Genomic DNA, 16932 nt, shown 5'->3' on the forward strand with positions numbered 1-16932 from the left:
AATTTATAACGACTTGCCAAATGTAATATCTCGAGGTAATGTAGCACATCAGTCGAACCGACCTTCGTATCACTTCAAAGACAATGGACACTGTAACTGTTTTTCCACTCATTTGTGCAACGGCATTGTCTATCGCCATTTCATCTTCTGTAAGGGTGGCCTATGAGGAGGAAATGAAAAAAGGGCTTAGCCACACACATTTACCTGGCTTCATGTTAATATTACTATTTGTCAAAAATCTTTTTAAATGCTTTTCACTCCAGCTTTTGCACTCGGATAATTTACTTCTGTTTCTTCGTCCAGTGGCATCGTCGAGTGGCATGTCATCGTCGGTGGGCGCGGCCGATGAAGAGGAGGAGGAAGAGGGTGGAGACTGCTCCGTGTTCGAGAACAAGACGGGGCTAGCTGAAGACCTCAAGTTCCTGGCCTCAATGCCGGAGCTCTGTGACGTCACCTTCCTGGTCGGGGACACCAGAGAGCCAGTCTGCGCCGTCAAAGCCGTCCTTGCCGCCAGAAGCAGGTGGGTGATACTATGTCTGAAATGAAACGCGTATTACATAAAGCAATTCTAACAGCGTTGATCAACTAAAGTTCTTTCTCTGCGCTCTCAAAAATTTTTGCACAATGAGTGGCACGAAGGGGATGACATCACAGTTTCAAGCATTCGTAGCTTCTTCGTTATCTTTTGCATGTATTCTCTCCATAAAACCAAAAACATGAATCAACTTTTTTTCTGCTGATTTGGCGTGGCCTTGCAAAGCTTCTATTTTTTCTCATAGGAATAGGAAGCAGCAGCTCTTAGCACTGGGGGTTCAGCTACTTCGTGTAAAATTAATGCACTATTCTTAAAGTTTATACTTTCTTCATATCACACTACATGACATAACTCCCCAAAGTCCCCTGCACCTACCATTTTTATGGTTCATCTGTTTTAGAAGTCGGGGAGTTCCCCCGACAAATGAGACTTCAGGAACAACACCACACTCCACTCCAAGGTTATATCCGTGACTACCATTACACGTGGTTTAAGCGGTTGAATGGGGCCCTGAAGACAGCTCCGTTTTTTGATCCAGAAATGGATCTGATTGAACACTTTCCGAGGGATGAATGTGGGATGAAACTTAAAGGACCTTGCGATCCCGACAGATTTAATGTGCACAATTCACTATTAGCGCATATCTGAATACCTTCGATCGACAAGCATCGAATCCACGACTTTCCAGTTACAAGTTCAATATCTTTTCGATTTATATTCTCTCTCAGCATCATCCGCCCACATTGTATTCAAACATTTTATGAATAAAATGTAAACCATTTCAGTAATCTTTTCAGTTAATGAATTATTTTTGAAAGTAAGTATTTGAAAAACAACTTCTTTTCATGGCTTATGAAAGTAATTAGTGACGTTTATACCTTACTAGGGGGCTATCGCCCCCTGCTCGCTATCGCTCGCCAACCCCCGGAACTGCTTACGCAGTTCCCTGTGGATCGCTTCGCGATCCATGCTCGCTTCGCTCGCTCGCTGTATGCCAATACATTAGCCTAGCTAAAATTTTCCGTAAAAATTAAAGTTGGTAATTGCATTTAGGTCACCATCCATTTAACCAATATGAAAATTACGTTCATAATGTTAATTTGTCTGCTTTAGCCAGATTTTCGACAGTTTAACTTTGCTGTATGTAAGATGACTGCCTTGGCAATGTGCACAACTTTACCATTATAGATACAAAAGTGTCTGTCATTGCTTTGGAGAGATTGCACTTCTACCTGTTGGTCCGCGGAAGGTATTTTATTTCCCTTCTACCACCCATTGGAAAACCAATGAAGGCATTCCCCTATCCGCCACCTGGGGACGCGCCCTCTAGGGGTTACAGGCTCCCCCGAGGGATGTATTTACATTATTTACACTCTTATATATATTTACATATTTACACTCTTATATATTCTAATCTGAGAAAACTTCCTCATATACACAATTAAAAATGTCCCGTTTGGGAGCCACAACTGACACTGCTTCAAAAGATCTTGTTCTTGATAATGCCACATAGAGCTGGCCATGACTAAAAACAGGCTCAGAGAGCACCAAACATATTTTCTCAAACGTTTGTCCTTCTTGTTGTTATTCTGAATCCTTGCCACGTCACGAACAAAAAATGGTTTAACTAAAAACGCGAAAACTCGCCAAGGCTACTTTGCTTGCACAATACTAAAACTACTATAACCCTAAACAAATTTGGCGAAACCTTTCAGCTGAGAATAAAAGGAATAAAGTAAATTCTTTCTCGGTTATTCATTTTGAACTGAACTGTCGTACTGAAGCAGAGAATAGACGACGCTCAAAGCGCCTACGCGTTCAAAACAACATTGCCGATGAACATGATTGTGGAGCAATGTGTGAAGAATGCGAATTTTGTGGTGCTCTTTATTGGCAGAAAGAGCGTAATACTGCAAATAAATATACTAAATGTTGCCATGACGGAAAGGTGCGGTTACCGGCATTGTGTGACGCACCTGATCTGTTGAAGGAACTGCTGACTGAAAATTCCCCAGCCGCTAAAAATTATCGGCAGCGAATCAGAGAATACAACTCTGGAAATGGCTCGTCTTAAATTGGATTCAAGAACGGTTTCCTGCCTTCTTTGAGCTTTTCTTTGCTGATTAAGGTTGAAATGGGCCACAGCCCGACTCAAACTCATCTCAAAAAAAAAAAAAGTTCGTTGAGTATTCTGTGATTCAAGATTTCAAAACAACGTAGAAGTTTGTTTACATGATTTATCGGCGAAGTGTTGCCAACAGAGGTTTAGAAATTTACCCCTTCATTTGCCGGCACGTAAGAGAATTATATATATAGATTTGGTGCCTTATTCTTGGCCGGTTTGGGGCTTTTTATTGGCATCAAATCAGTTTCAGAAATTTTTCAATTGGGAGGGGGGGGGGAGTCATTCTTCAGCATGACTCCCTCCCCCACCCTAAACTAATAGTCTGTATGTATCTGCCCCTGGCTTGAGGGAGTACTTCCCAATTCCCCTTATCCCAATAAGAGGCGATTTGGGATGTCCTGTCCACTCCGCTGATTTGGCCTTTTGCTTTTTTTTTTGGGGGGGGGGGTGTTTTGGTATCTCGCGTATGAGAACCGTCCAAGAACGCTACAAAGCCTAAAGGTTAACAAACGGGCAGAGAGTGCCAACGTTCACTTATATGTTTGATGGGGTCATGAGAAAGGGCAGAAATCAACTTATCCAATGCATAGACAATAGGAGGTTTCCCCTACCAGACTTGATGTTCAAAATTGCGGAAAACAAACTTCACCTACAATGATAAAAAAAAATGTTCTGATTCATGAAATGGGTTTTAATGAGATTTGAAGTAAGAAAGTTATCTTGCCACAACCTGTATTATATCTCTCAACATAGTTTAATTATAATTTGAATGCAATTTTTATTGTTGATCAACAAAAAACATTCATAAGTTTTATCCTTTTCGCTTTACGCAGAACGTGATGAATTCAGATGACTGTCTGTTTCGCGAAACTTCAAACTACCATTTATTGACTATATCAGATGAAAAAAAGGCACAACTTTTGATTCCGTGACTTTCTTTGCAGGGTGTTCCACAAAATCCTGTACGGAGCGCAGCAGCAGACGCCCGCCAGGCCAGAGACCTCGACCCCCAAGTCAAAACGCGAGTCCACGCGAGAGACCAAGCTCAAGATGTTCCTCAAGAGGAGCTCCGAACCCATTCTCAACATCCCTTTTCAGCAGGTACATCAGTTTCATTTCCTATTTCTATTTTTATTGGTATAATGGTTAAGTATCAACCTTTTATGCCTTCAATTAGTTATCTATTCATTAAAACAATCAAAATTTAATTCAAAGTACAGAGTTTGTCTAAAAGACTCATCGAGTTTCAAAGGACCGTTTCGTTACAAGTTTATGATGATATACAAACACAGGTCATATATGAAACGACTCTCTCCAAGTTTCTGATTTTGGAGAGTGTCATTACCGGAAGAGGAAATCATAAGTTCAGTATTCGGACACAGAAAGAGGATATGGGGCTCTCCGCCAATAATTTATCCAAATGAAGTCTCACAAAAATTTAGGCAGAATTTGTTTACTTTAAGGGGGATCATGAGTCATAGATCAAGAGCTCGTGAGCGCCAGACCATAGTATAAAGGCCGAAAGTTTTTCTGCGTAAGCACATCACAGCAGGTAAAAAAGGTTCGCTATTATATAAGCTGAGTCGCGCTGGCTTTGGCAGGAAACAGGTAGCAAAAAATACGTCAAAACTGAGTCATTCCATGTCAAGCAACATCGTCGTCTCCACCGACCATCTCTGATTTGAACGAAATTTTATAAGGGTGTAGACATGCCTTTGAAACTCACATTGGCAAATTTTCAGCTTCTAAAAATTCTAGGATTAATAAAAAAATAAGTGTTTCAAAATGGCGGGTCAGCTTTTTGAAACGAATTGCCATGTTCAGCACGATTCCCCCATAGGGGGCCATTTTGGAGCCCACTTTTTTCTACTTTTTGAGGTATCCCAGATCCTCATGATTTGTGTCTTGGAAGCTGAAAATTTGCATAGGTTAGTTTCAAAAGATCATCTTAATAAAACGTTTTCAAAATCGGAGACAGTTGGATGGGGACCACCAGGTCACGTGGCATGAAATGAATCTATAATGTTTAGCTTCTGCAACAATTTTGCGCACTTTCGCAACTTGTTTCTTGCCAAAGTCAGCGCGACTTAGCTGAAATAATAGCGAATCTTTCTTAGCTGCTATGATGTCCTCTCATGGATCTCATGGGTTTTTGGACTATCATGACCCTCTAGATCCGCGCTTGCCCTTGACCTTGTAGACAGGGCCAGACTGGACCGTTAAAACGGTCCGAGCGATTACACAAAACCGGCCCATAGCTCAGGGGTAAATCGACCTCCCCCCCCCCCCACCCATATGTGCACAATCTTGCAAGTTTACGGGGTTTTTTTTTAAATGGAAGAAAAAAAGAGCAATAAAACGAATGCAGGGCCATCGCAAGGTCAAAAACTGTGGGAGCGTATGAGTTTGGCCACCGAGTAGTGGCCACCAAGTGCACCACTATGGAATAATATTGTGGGCCTACAATATTAACTACCACATTTGAAATTCAATGAGCATATTATTGCACTACTCTTTCTTATTAATCCAATTTTTAGAAAATGCCAGAATGTCAGTTTGTTAAATTTTTCTCCAAACCTCAAATTTGATACACCAGTGGCTGTACGTGAGTCATTAGTGGCCATATTGTTGTTTAGATGTGGCCACCAGGTGGCCACTACTAGATCACACAATAATACTATATCAGAAATGAGGCTCGTTATTATGTAAAGAGATTACAACCTATTGAAATGAAAATCGAGTTCATTTATGAAAAACCTTCCTGATTCAGTAGTGGCCACTCGGTGGCCACTTTTGAGTCACCCAAGTTTTTTGGTACTAGTAGTGGCCATATAAACTTTCGGCCAAGAAAACAACTATTTTGAGTTGAAAACGTTCCAAACATGATCTTTCACATTTCATAACATGGTTACAGCTCTAAAAATATTATTTTTGAACATTGTTCTATTCATAATACAACACGATCACGATGTTTACATACCTCGTTATGGAGAAGCGTTAGAAGACAGCTGAAAAAACATGAACAATCAAGACGACCAAACTGAATAGTTGATAACAATTTTCCATGATTTCCCTACTCCTCCTTGAACTGCTCACTACAATATAGCCTGAGCTCTACCTTATGCAAATTTGAATCCATTGGGAGACCTGGAGTCCTTATTTTTCAACTATAAACATTAAAGTGGCCGCTACTGGTGCGTTTACCTTATATGCTGCTACTTACGTATTGTATACCTATGTGGCATCCCTCCCACATAATGAGGGGAGATGCCAAATTTTTCAAACGTGTAATAAAGGAGTGTGTTTTTTTTTTTTTTTTTTTTTTTTTTTTTTTTTTTTAAGAAAGCAACAAAAATACGCGAGGAAGCATACAGTTATTATGGGGCAGTGGCGTGAAGATAACTTTATTCTGGCTATTGAAAAAAAAGGAGAAATATCGAAAAATGAAGCTCAAAAACCTTATGGAATGCCGTGGGAAAAGCTACATCAGTTTTAAAGCTTGAGGAATATTCCTTCTCAATCCTAACGCTATTCCAGATCATTTTTTTGCTATATCTGATTTAATTGAAGTAGCTACTCCTGACATTTCTCTTGAAAGTGCTGCCACATCAGTTCTGTCTCCACAAATCCATCAACTTTCAGACAAATATCCATTAGTAAAGAAATATCTACAAAGATTCTTCAGAAGTCTTATCCAATCCCAAAACTACCCTCGGCAGTAAAGCGAAAACAAGTTGCTTGTGTGCGCAGAATGCAGGGAAAATTATCAAACGGATTGTCACACCTAAAAGAAACACAATTCAGTGAAAAATGACTCAAGTATTAAAAAGATATCTGCAGACATTACCAAAATTAACAACTTGAACTGGGCATTTGCGCTCTTTTATCTCATAAAATACTTAATATAGATGTTCGTATCTTTACAGATGCCTGTGACCTCATTAAGTTTTTTTCCATAAAGCTAATTGAGGCAGTGAGAAGCAAAGAAGTGGCAAAATTAAAAATTTGGAGATAACCAGTACAAATAGAAGAGGCACCTCTCGTTTGTTTTGCCGCAAGAAATAGAATAAGTAGCCCTGGTAGGTAATGCTGTACAGTGTGATTTATTCAAAATATTTAATGAAAGCCTACCTAAGACGTTATCTTAAAACGTATTTTACTCAAAACTTGAAAATGTTCACATACATCTCTTTGCTTTTCACTGCCTCAATTCAAGTTGGGATTTGAATTAAGCTTTATACTAATATTACATCGTCGGATGAATGCTATTCGTAGGGAAATACAATTCAGTTTACTATTTAAGGGTCAGTGAAACTGTAAGCAAAATTGTACACATTGGTGACTTTTTTCTTTTTTGTATGAATTATCATTAGTGATTCAAGGTGTCCACGAGAAGGAGGGCAGGGGGAATTGCACAAACTAAGCTAATGCAATTTTTAGCTGAAGGTTATTTTAACTGGCTCTTTTTTTGGGGGGGGGGGGACTACGTGGAATTTGAGGCGGTGCTCTTGGAGGGATGGTCACTTCCAAGCTTATGGATTTATGATTCTGGTTTGTGTAGTCAAATAATTAAAAACAAATAATTTGTATAGTTTATTTCTGATAATCAGGAAGTCCTTGTTTCTGGTTTTTTGTTCTAAATAAAATTTAGACGGTAAATATTGCAATCGTGTGCTTTATTTTAAATGAAATACTCTCTCAATATTCTATTGTAGTATTTGCATTAGACATTATGAATGCTTTCTGATAAAGTCATATGCATCAATTGCAATTTTTTGAAACTTTTTAGAAACTGATATGGAACAAGTGGAAAATTTATTTTCCTATTTGCCGTTCCTGGATTATGCCTGCAGCAAACTGTGTTTATACGTTGTAAGGCCATTCATTAATTACCTAAGGCTGATTTTGGAAATTTTTGACCTCCCCCCCCTCTACCCTCCATGGAGGGGAACGTTAGATTTTTCAAACCCAACCCCCAATTCTTACGTAAGACCCCCATTTCGCTTTTCAAAACAAAAAATGTAGTTAGAAAAGTATCAGTTACACTGAAACTTCCTTTTTGACGTTCATCAAGCATTTTTCATTTTTCAAATACATTATATAATGCGATATTAATTGTAAATCGAACATATCATACATAGTGTAATTCTATTATTATATTTTACACTATTCATTCTTTATAAAACAAGCTAAAAACAGCTAATCCTCATACGTTTTTTCCTTCTAGACGCAAATGAAATTTGTTCCCTGAAAACCACTTGACCGCCTGATTTCTAATATAAAATATCGACTTGGAAAATATTACGTATGAATGAGTTTGCTCCCCCCCCCCCCGAAGTAAGGATATGTAGAGATTTTTCTAATCCTCTTCCCCTCGGGACCCTTATGTAATTAATGAATGGCCCCTTACAAGTAACCGTAAAAGATTTCAAGAAGCGGAAAGATTAAAATTTGCAACGTATCGCATGCAACACTCGCTAATAAATTTAGGGCGCCAAGGAGCTAAACGTCTGATGCTCCCCACGTGACCTGTGCTCACGGCAGCTTCCTCCCTATTTCAAAGTGGAATTCAGTCTCTACCCATCTTCACTCTGAGATACAAACAGAGAGCATCTAGTTGTCACGAAACTTATTTGTGACTAGAGAACGACTGCACTTGCATAGCACCCAGATCAAAGATCGTAATTTTTTAATTTAACTCTGTGGCAACTCTGTTCTGATTTGATTAGAGATCTCGTAGGCTTTCTGAAGGCCTTACCATAAACCTAAACTGAATAATTTCAACAGAGTATATAAACATTTTAGCCAACCAGGTGTACACATTATTCTTATCAAGAGATATCATTTTCTTGAGTAATGATAGTCCAATTCATAGAACTAAACTTGTTCAGACTTGGTCTGAGGAACAAGAAATCACACATGTCCTCTGGTCATCACAACAACCGTCCCTTAGTAGTAAGGCTCAATTTCTAGACGTATTCAGGTTATTTTACTTCCGAAAGGTGCCCCCAAGACTTATTAACTAATGTTTTTGCAATAGTTTGAGATGTTTTTAATGCTTTCTTGGCTAATCCATTCATACATATATGTGATAAGTAGCCGCCAAGCAGCATACGCAATATTCACATTGTTCTGCACAATATCCTCAACAAGCGGACGATGTCCCCCCTACCACATCCTTACGTGTAATATCGGTGTGAGCTAATACTCATGTTTCTTTTTTCTATGCGTAGATTCCAGGACCCGGGGTGGGTCACCAGACTCTGATCGTAGAGGAATTCGAACCGGATGTCTTCCGGCAGCTCATCGAGTACATCCACACCGGTTGTGTTACCCTACAGGCCAGGACCTTGCTCGGTGAGTCCCCGTAATCAAAAAGTTTCGAACACAGACACACACACATATAGATATATAACATATTTCTTTATAAATATAAAACGTGAATTACCAAAGACATGATTGATTTCACTAATCATTTAGAATAAAGCAGACATCCATTCCATTATGGTGCCGCGTGCAAGAATTCTCTGCAAACTCGATCTTCAACCAGAATTTTACACCTTCAAACCTATACAAATTGTTCTCAGCAGCTTGAGGCGTCTAAACATTCCTTAGGCAATTTATTGGCAGTGAAGCCATTTAACACATATAGTAGCTATGAAAATGCTCAAAGGGTTTTCTTTCTAGAACGCGTCTTGCTGATGGAACAACCTTTTTTGGACTTTCAGAGCTTGTGTTAGCCTTTTCTTAGTGAAATCAATCATTTTTTTTTTCTGTAATTTACAATGAATTACTTTATCCCTTTAGTTACAACACCGTTTAGTAGTTCATAGTACAGTAAAATTAGGCCAAAAAATGACCAAACCCAAACATCCAAACAAACAAAAGAAAAACTTTAAACCTGTTGCAAATTACTTCTTACCCTGCCAGTAAGAACGGGTGAAAAGTCCCAGCATTTTGTGCGTCGGGTTTGGGGGGAAAGGGAGGGGGACAAAATAATCCTATTTAAAAAAAAAAAAAATATTTTCTATTACTTGAAAAATTTCCTCCAAATCGCAAACACCAAACTCTATAATAGTAAAATATAAAACTCTAATGGATAAAAATTCTAATTAACCAGGGGGCACAGGCGGGGGGGGGGGGGGGTCCATAGCACAGATTGCGTCATTGGAATTTTAAGGTAGTTTTTTCAAAGGGTATTTCTTTCTCTTTTGAGTGCTTTTATTCTGAAAGGGAACTCGGTAATGCTTGAGGGGTGGGAGACATCGCTTGGGGGGGGGAGGGGGAGAACCCTGCAATTTGCATTCTAAAATCAACAATCGCAGTGAAGTTCACAAAAAATTTCACTGATTTCAAACTTTTCCGAAATACAAAATGCCACACAATGATGTAGTAATGTCAGAAGGCTCATCATGAAATGATCAAAAGCGAGCTCAGTAATTAATTTAGTTGTGACTGGAGTTATTTAACTGTTTAGAGCGCTGGAGAGATATCTAAAACTAAATCCCTGCGCAGCCCAAAAAAAATCCGAATTGACTGAAGTTTCCCTCTTTCTTAATTAATTTATTTCTACTTTTCTACAATCTTTTGCCACCACCGTAAGGGGAGATAAACCAAAATTGCTAATAGTGAGACGGGCAATGCTGCACCCTCTAAGTCGGTGGGAGTTCTCATTTGCAAACACCAAGCTGCCTCTCTTTTACGCAGCTAGTTATATGAATTATGCTAAACATGCGCACATATACTTGCAACACTATCTAAAACTTTTGAGTACATTATGCGATAAATTTTTTTTGACAGAGGTGTTAAATCAGCTACCCAACGATCCAACGCAGATACAAATTTAGGTGGTCCAGCAGAACCTGTAGTGATTCAACGGTAGAAGAAGACTTGATGAGAGCAATGACCAATACAAGGAAGGAGGGGGGGGGGGAGAGAAGGGATGCTCTCTAATTTTTCGAAAATGAAAATGATATGTCATAGTTAGGCTCAGTTGTAGACCGTCTTTGTTGAAATTACGGGAAGAAAAGGGATTCGGAACGGGATTCCTTTCCCCGGAATTTTTTTGAATTTGACAACCTAAAGACGCAATTATAGGCCATCTTTGCGAACATTAGGGAAAACAGTTTGTATTTGGAGTATTAATGTAATGCAGGATGTAAAATATCTCCTGGTATTTTTTCGGAGTTGAAATTCAAAAAACGAAATATTAGACGAAGTTTAATAGTGCGGTGTAAGAGAGGATGGGGAGTACTCCCAAGAAATTTTTTCGCAATTTAAGTTCAAAAAAAAAAAGAAAAGAAAAAAGAAAAAAAAAGAATGGTACGTAGGTTATCTTTGATGACAAGGGGAAATGTTAGAAGACACTCACCTGTTATGGTTTTGCAATTTTAGCCCTAAAAGCTAGATTTTATATGTTCTCTAAATATGTGAAGGAGGACAGCAGGCACTCCCCTGGAATTTTTTCCGAGATTAAAATCCTAAAAACCCATTTCTTGGCTATTTTTGATCAAGTAAGCGGACGGGATGGAGTATGGGGTTCTGGGTTTTTTTTTCCAGAATATTTCCAAAATTAAGTCTTAAAAACGGAACTACAGAACATCTTTCAGGATATGAATCGGGGTTCAGAGCACCTTGCATAGAAATGATTCGAAATTGCAGTTCCAAAAACGGAATTTTAGACGGGTTTGGGTGATGTTAGAGAGAGTAAATTCGGGACTCTTTTGCGGAAATTTGTAGAGCTTGAAGTCCCGAAACCAAAGTTCAAGATAACCTGAGAAGACGTTGGAGGGTCGAGTACTCTGGCATGAGAGTAGGGGGGGGGGGGGTTGCTGACTGTAACTCTATAGTTCTTCTCCTGAATTCGCGATTGCGCTCAAGTATTGATGATACTCTGAAATGATGCTATTCCCCCCCCCCATGTATTTTATTTTTTAAACTATGCAATGATGCATTTTTAAAGGAAAGGGATAATATCGCGACCCCTTAATTAATGCTTCGTGACCCCTTTGTGGGGTTGGGAACCCCTGTTATAGATGGTAGATACTTTCTCCATCTTTTTTTTTTTTTTTTCGGTAATGATTTGCAAGCTTCAAGGAAATATGCCAGCAATGCAGTGCATTGCATATGTCACTTGCAAGTATGAGAAAGTTAGTAACATTTTTGATGGGTAGAAAGAAGGGGAAAGCACCACAGAAATATCATCTGCGTCCTATTTCAACAGCCGATCCCTCTGTGGCTCATACACTCCTGTTTGTGAAAATTGCAAAACAACTAAGAACTTACGCGAGTGAGCTGAAAATTGCAGGAAATGTAAAGTAGGGCATGGTATGCAAATGATTAGAATTGCAGACGGGTAGCGCATGCGTATGCTGAGCAGCGCCCTCTGAACGGCGGATCGAACCGAATATAAATAGACGGCTGTAGCGAGGCGTGTATGATTATCGGTGGTTACATGCTAGAGTAAACGTTAACTGAATCTTTCTTATGCCTCTTCTTCGAAAGAAAGCGAAATTGGAGCAAATTTCGGAGTTTGAACGGAGCAGAATCATCGGCCTTCGTGAAGCTGCATTGTTTTATCTTGCAGTAGCCGTTCGTGTGCAGCGTAACAGCAGCACAATCATGCGTATTTGGAAGCGGTGGACGGACGAGGGTCGGACAGCTCGGAAATCCGGGAGAGGACCCCGAAATGTGACGTCAGCTCACGATGACAGACACCTGGTGCGTATGGTGCTGGCGGACAGCACAGCATCTTCTAGACAATTGGCAGCACAATGGTTAACAGCTACAGGTGTTTCATTGTTTGCTTCATCAATTCAGAGACATCTGCTGCAGCGTGGGCTGCGCGCAAGGATTCCTTTATACAGGATTCCTCTCGCGCAAAACCATCGCCGTCTGCGGCTACAATGGGCCAATGTGCATAGGAGCTGGCGTGCTGATTGACAGCAGGTCGTCTTTTCCGACGAATCCCGCTTCAATTTGTGGCACCAAGATGGCCGAATTCGTGTCAGGCGCTATGCCGGTGAACGGCACATTCCGGAGTACATTATCGAACGCCACAGTGGACGAACACCCGGAGTTATGGTCTGGGGTGCCATAGCATATCATGGACGATCACAATTGCTACGAATTGTGGGCAGTTTGAACAGTACCCGATACATAAACGAAGTTTTACAGCCTCAAGCTACTCCTTTCCTGCAAGGATTGCCAGCGGCTGTATTCCAGCAGGATAATGCCCGTCCACATGTCGCCAGGACTATCAAATCCTATCTTGATTCGCAGCAGGTACAGCTTCTTCCTTGGCCTGCATATTCCAAGGATATGTCACCGATTGAACATGTGTGGGATTTCGTTGGGCGGCGTCTTGCTCGTGATCCTCGTCCTGTTGCTTCGACAGCCGAACTTTGGTTGCGCATACAAACAATAAGGAATACTCTTCCGCAGGCAGATATTCAAACTTTGTTTCACTCCATGCCGCGTCGTGTAGCAGCTCTTATTGCGGCGCGTGATAGCCACACACTATACTAATTTCTAACTTTTTTTATTGTTTGTTTGGTTTGAAAATGTAATCATTTATTTGTACTATTATCACTCAACTGTGTATTAAATTTCATTCAACTATGATGCTTCTTTCATGGTGTTGCAATTTTCACAAACAGGAGTGTATCTTGTGCTTGCTCTGAGAGGTTCATTGGATATAGTGAATGTTTGAAAAGTCTGAAAGTGGACTGAAGTGCTCAACTGTATGCACAAACTGTGTTAGACATAACTGCAACAACAAAGATTTTGCCCAGATGTGTACTTCCAGTTGCAAAAATGTTCAAAATCAGATGCAGAGTTAAGATATTGAAAGTTTGAAGCAAAAATAAAAATGATTAAAAAAATTCGAAATTTAACTTTTTACCCGAGTGCGCGTGCGCGACGCAAAGGAGGGTAATGTGTTTATAAGCCTATGTATGTATGTTTGCTCCTATGTGGCGTTGTAGGGGCTAAACACCTTGGCCAATTTTGGTAATTCTTACATCAGTCGATTTGTGGGGTGTCACTAAACATATGACAGTAATCAAAACTCACCATATTAACAACAAGTTGCCATTTTGTCAGTTCAGGATCGACACAGCGTGCGACAAATGCAGGTAGCTTTAATTGCCAGAATTTTTCGTTTACTAAAAGTTTACTGATTGGGGCCACAGTGGTTGAGTGTTCTAAGCGATTGCTTCTCACACTTGAGGCGGTGGGTTCGACTCCCACCCTGGCTCCGGATGTACTTTCCGCTTTTTCTGGTGTAAATTCTTTCATGTGCTGTTTATATGTATTCTGTACTGTAATAAAAAAAATATCATGCGTAAGGGAGGCAAGACACTGAGATTGTAGTCCTCATCAAAACAAACCCGTGCAATAAGCACAAAAAAAAAAAAAAAAAGGAAAGTCTACTAATTCGATTTTTATCTCTAACGTGTTGCATTTGTTTTTGTCGTGATTCAGGGGGCTGAGTTTCACGACGTGTATTTTCTTGACAGGCTGTTTTAGTTTTGCGAGAAAGATTTGACTGACGATATTTCTTTGCTCGCGTCATCATGAGTTATACAGGCCGTTTATAAAGCTGTGCTATGGTTAACTTAAGTTCACGCATTTTTGGTGAAGGTTAAGCACATGTAGCTTTAAGCCGAGTTATGTCCCTAGAGGGACAAGTTATCAGTAGTTTAGACAACCGCAAGTTACTTAGTTTAAAAATACTACAAACTCTCTCAATGATCAAATCAGATTGCAAAATGTACCGTCTTATAATCACAATAACTAAGTCAACAAAAATTAACTAAAAAGTGTGGAATAAAAAAATAATAAATAAAAACAAAACACTCGACTGCGTAAAAACCAAAAACACTTAAAAAGAAAAATGTATAAGCTCAGTAGTTTAGAATGTTATTAAGTACTACTGAATAACTACACCATTGAAATAGTTTTATAATCGTACACAGATAAGACAAATCATAAATTCAAAAGCAGAATAGAATGATCAACAGTCGGGGCCCATTCCTTTATGAATCAAGGAACCCCATCAAATTTGAATCGGCCCCGACTGTTGATGCTTCTATTCTGCTTTTGAATTTATGATTTGTCTTATCTTGACGATTATAAAACTGTTTCAATTGTGTAGTTATTCAGTAGTACCTAATAACATTTTAAACTACTGGGTGTACGATCATAAAACTATTTCAATGGTGTAGTTATTCAATAGTACTTAATAGCATTTTAAACTACTGGGTTTATAATACATTTTTCTTTTTAGTTTTTTTTTTTTTTTTTTTTTGTTTTTGTTTTTACGCAGTCGGGTTTGTTGTTTTTATTTAATATTTTTTTATTATACGGACCTTAGGTCCCCTAATATTTGGAGAAATAATCTTTATTGAAAACTATTACTGACAAAAAATAAAAGAAGACATTTACCCGACCAAAACTCAATTAAATATTCCAGTTCAAAGTTTTAAGGGACCATACAGAAGATGAGATTGGAATTTATCGCGCTTTCAGAAAAATGACAGGTTGTCAAAGTAAGAAAAACAAGGTATGTATATTTTTCATTGCTATTCAAAAATAAAAGCAAATGTTATGCCATGATAAGCAAAAACACGCTACAAAACCTGGAACAAGTTGAAAAACCACACTCTGTGCAAACATATAATTTTTAACACTTGTTAACCACTATATTTTCCCCCAAAAAGTTTTATTGACGGTGAGTGATAAGAGGTTTAAGTCAAACGCTGCGTTTCATAACACGGTGAATATTCGTCGTACTAATTTCAAACTTTTTGTGTTGGAATTATTTTTCAATGGAGATAACTTCCCTGTTACGGAACCTGGGGCCCGTATAAAAAGTTAAGTTTTGTATTTTTAGACTTATTTTCATTTTCACTTCAAACCTTCAATATCTTAACTCTGCAACATTTTTGCAACTGGAAGTATACATCTAGGACTAACTGTTGCAAAAAAAAAAAGGTCTCGCAGATTAAAACGGAACACTTTGTGTATGTAAAAGAGACCAGTAACTGGAAAAACATTTTATTTGTAGTTAACTATAACTAGAGTTACTGTTACTACCCCAAATGTACTGTTTGACCACGGATTGTATGTAATCTGGCAATCTGCCAAGTAAAGACGATTCCATATGATTCAATCTAGCAGGGAAGATGGGAAAATAGCGATGGTATATTGATACACGAGTTTTATAATGTCACTAGTGCCTTCTTCATTTATTGCATTCTCAGAAATGAAGTAAGGGGAAACAAAGATAGTTACCGTAGAAACAACAAAAAGAAAAGAAAATATTTTCATTTCGTTCAGGAACGTAAAAGCAAAATGGTAAGCTCAAAACTTTGTTGTGAATAAATAAATCAATTAATTTTTGCCGTGAGAATAGAGATCAAATCTACTTTAGTTTAAAAAAATGTTGCTGCGAGCAAATTTTCATTTTTACAAAACTAAGGCTAAATAATAGAGATGCAAAAGTGCACATCTGAAACAAACCAATTAACACTCCTATAAACTAATAGATACGTCCATTTCCGCCTATAAACCGGATATTAGCCTTTCCATGTAATCGATGGTCAAACTGTAGTGAATTACAACTAAAGCTAATTTTATCAAAATGTAGTGACTGTAAATTACTTTTGAAATGTAGTCGCTACTTTTAGGAGAGATGAGTTTTTCTAGAGTGTACAATTTACACTCATTTTTCAAAGAGGACAAAATCAAGGTTGAAGATTGAAAGAAAAGAATCGCAAAAGGTTACTCGCTTGGCTATTTCTTTTTTAAGTAGTACGCTACACTACAAACTACGAAAAAATGTAGCGACTACAGTAATTTCACTATTTGTAGCACGCTACTTCTAACCTTAGAGTGAAAAAATTATCTTGATAATTAAAAATGCATATGAATACATGTGGCTATAACAAGGACGAAACTGTAGTCTCCGGATAAGATAACTGGGTTGTCGGTACATCGCATTTACTTCCGCCTTAGCCCTGCCTTAGGGGTGGTAACTTAATACTAATACACATGAAGAGTTGCTTCAAGGCCCCCGCGATTTTCAAAATTTTTGGGAGGGCGGAAAGTCTCTATTTGCCGAATAGAACTCCAAACTCTGCCGAATGATGATAATTTTAACGAATCGTCAGACAAAAGTTGTCGAACAAGGAAATTATTGGGAGGTCACAGTGACCTCCCATCGGGGAGCCCCTGAAGGACTCTCTTCCGTATAGTATGTATTATCGTT

General features: G+C 38.8%; 1 protein-coding gene across 1 annotated transcript in view; it reads left to right on the forward strand.

The window, feature by feature from the left end:
• The first annotated feature begins 320 nt into the window (after positions 1-320).
• LOC129234956 (serine-enriched protein-like) overlaps positions 321-16932 on the forward strand; it is a 36428-nt gene continuing 19816 nt past the window's right edge. Inside the window, exons 1-3 of the mRNA XM_054868754.1 lie at positions 321-520; positions 3605-3761; positions 8894-9017. Coding sequence (XP_054724729.1) covers positions 321-520; positions 3605-3761; positions 8894-9017 — 481 coding nt within the window. The remainder of the gene's footprint in view (positions 521-3604; positions 3762-8893; positions 9018-16932) is intronic.

This window comes from Uloborus diversus, chromosome 1 (genome assembly GCF_026930045.1).
Source record: "Uloborus diversus isolate 005 chromosome 1, Udiv.v.3.1, whole genome shotgun sequence".
NCBI lineage: Eukaryota > Metazoa > Arthropoda > Arachnida > Araneae > Uloboridae > Uloborus > Uloborus diversus.